At 37.9% G+C, this 3,106-nt stretch overlaps 1 protein-coding gene across 1 annotated transcript; it reads left to right on the plus strand.

Annotated features, from left to right (window-relative positions):
- Positions 1 to 643: 643 nt before the first annotated feature.
- Positions 644 to 670, plus strand: Smp_199950 (insulin-like growth factor binding protein-related; the record flags this gene model as incomplete). The annotated part of the gene is made up of 1 exon (XM_018793153.1): positions 644 to 670. One exon carries the CDS (start codon positions 644 to 646, stop codon positions 668 to 670), a length of 27 nt encoding a protein of 8 aa, XP_018644798.1.
- Between the last annotated feature and the right edge of the window lie 2,436 nt (positions 671 to 3,106).

Consider the following 3,106-nt stretch of genomic DNA (forward strand, 5'->3'; position numbering starts at 1 on the left):
TTAGATGCTGACCGCGAGGTGTGACTTCGAAGTTAGCTGGTTCATCATACCGTTCCCATCTACTTCGAGTAGGCCTCCAATCATTCGACAGAGATTATCAACGTTGATGACCAACAGTAGTAGTGGCTAGCTGTGGAATCCAGTTGGACGCGCGTTTCATTTGGGACTCGTCAGATGGATGTATACATGCATGTCAGAGTTGACGTTCATCCTGAGACTTGAACCCAGTACCGTTCGCTTAAAAGGCCATCGTGTTATCCACTTAGCTGTCGAGTCTCAAATAAGACGAAACGCTTCTTGTCCTGGATTCCACTGCTAGCCACTATCCATCTTTGTCTATAGATTCTCTCTGTAGTTTACAAAATATATTTTAAAAATCTTGTGGTATTCATTTTTGTATTTGCGTTAATTCCCAGTGTTTAAGTAGATAAGCTTATATCTACTCAATATTTTAGATTGTTCTTCGTATATAATGAATGTGGAAATCTACTTATTCAATAAACTTTCGTTTACTGTATGTTAAGCATTTACGGTTCATCAATAAAAGTTGACAGTTAAAATCTTAGTAAGGTTTGTAGATAATAATTGATATAATGTGCGTACAATAAGCTCTATCTTTTTGTAAACTTCTACAAAACAACGAATGAAATCTTCTGAGTTACTCAAGTAGATCATGAGGATCTCCTATGCAGCATAAAACTCAATCATCATACTAAAGGATTGTACTTGACTGGTGGTTGAGTCTTTATACTGTTTATAAGCCTGTTTTATGAATCTATATGATTAAATGATAATGTTAACGATCTTATTAAGGTAATAAATGTATCCCACTTAATGTTCACCATATCCATCGTTTTAATTCGTATTAGTGAACAACAGAATAAAACAAGTTAAATACGAGAATTGTTATTGGATAAATATATTCCATACATCTACTGACACAAACAGATAATAACAGAAAAAGAGGTAGACAGGAGATGGCAAACGTGCCAACTCCTTTTATTAAAGCATGACTGAATATTTATAGTTAGATGGAATAAAGCAAGCTAAAGACATATGACGAAGAAAGTAAGTGATGAACATTTAAGTTACAGGTGAATAAAGATGGATAATGGCTAGCAGTGGAATCCAGGACAGGGCGCGTTTCATCCTATTTGGGAATCGTCAGCTACGAAGATACAAGTAAACAATACCATGTGAATTTACAGGTGAATAGTTGACAAGATCAAATGTATGTGTGGATAATGTCTCAAAAGTGTTATATCGATTGAGTACGTACGTACCCTGTTTGATATATGAGTGATAAGAATACCTATTAGAGAGCAGCGATTTTATCGATCGGATCCAATGATGCACAAAATCGTATGAGCAGTCTTAAGCGCTTATCAGTTCTGCTTTCTGCCTAGCCTAGCCCAGCCGGTTAAGCCCAGAACACCAATAACAACCCATGCAATAGGAATCATTATTCTCAAACAAACTGGCCACATCGTACCATAAAATATGAAGCAACATTTGTACAAGATTTAACCTAAAGTGGCCGTGAATAGGGGGGACAGTAGTTGATAGACTGGGGATAAATCAAGAATGGTAAATTGTATAGTAATAGTTCATAGGTCACAATAAAGCTCATCATAAGAGGAACATGAATATGAATAGTTTAGTTACTTAACAATTATACAATACAGAGTATACATATTCTGGGCAGCATCATTGATGAACACAGTGGATCAGATGCAGATGTGAGGGCGCGTATCGGCAAAGCAAGAGCAGCATATCTGCAACTGAAGAACATCTGGAACTCAAAACAATTATCAACCAACACCAAGGTTAGAATTTTCAATACAAATGTAAAGACAGTTCTACTGTATGGGGCGGAGACGTGAAGAACTACGAAAGCCATTAACCAGAAGATACAAGTGTTTATCAACAGCTGTCTACGCAAGATACTTCGGATCCGATGGCCAGACACTATCAGCAACAAGTTACTGTGGGAGACAACAAACCAGATTCCAGCGGAGGGAGAAATCAGGAAAAAGCGCTGGAAGTGGATTGGGGACACATTGAGGAAATCACCTAATTGTGTCACAAGACAAGCTCTCACATGGAATCCTGAAGGTCAAAGGAGAAGAGGATGACCAAAGAACACATTACGTCGAGAAATAGAGACAGACATGAGAAGAATGAACAAAAAGTGGATAGAACTAGAAAAGAAGGCCCAGGACAGAGTGGGTTGGAGAACGCTGGTCGGCGGCCTATGCTTTATTGGGAGTAACAGGCGTAAGGAAGTAAGTAATATACATATTACATTGGTCCATAAATAGTTCACAAAGTTACCATTCATAATTTCTCACGGGATACAACAAAAAGAATGGATAAACTAGTCTGTTCAAAATCTAGAATAAGACGACATATGAGCGTGATATTGTGCTAAATGCTATACGTTTGTCAAAAACCGTTTATTGACAGGCCAAAAATATGATAGCAAGATGGTGAGAAACTTAACAGTGCATAATTCAATAGCAGTAAAAACTGACTGAACTGTTGATTTTCAGTTTAGATACTTCATGCATTTACATAAACTTTTCCAGAAGGGACTTTTGTGGAGATTTCAGTAATTTTATAGTTGAAATCTCCACAAAAGTCTTTTCTGATAATAATCATATACTCACTAGTCACTGACTTCAAGAGATATTTCTTGGAGTTCTAGTGAGAAGCAGTGACCAGAGGAGTTCAACCAGGTCTGTTGTGAGATATCATCTCACTAAAGACAATAGTGAACGGTTGCTCAACTTTGTGGATTGGTTGAAGTTAGACATTAACATCACTGGATGCCGGCCAGCTTAGTTGTCCAGAGGGTAAGCGCTCGCACGCTAGACTGGTAGGTCCTGGGTTCGAATCTCGCTCGCGAGGTGGGATCATGGATGCGCACTTCTGAGGAGTCCCACAATAGAACGAGTTGGCCGTCCCATGCTTCCAGGTTTTTCATGATAATCTAGCTTCAATTGACTAATGATTTCAACTATAAAATAAACTTTTCCATAAACATTCTTGTTATCGATTCATTATTATTATGTCCTTACTTCATGGTTTACATAATGAGATGTAC

This window comes from Schistosoma mansoni (assembly GCF_000237925.1).
Source record: "Schistosoma mansoni, WGS project CABG00000000 data, supercontig 1109, strain Puerto Rico, whole genome shotgun sequence".
In the NCBI taxonomy this organism is placed as follows: Eukaryota; Metazoa; Platyhelminthes; class Trematoda; order Strigeidida; family Schistosomatidae; genus Schistosoma; species Schistosoma mansoni.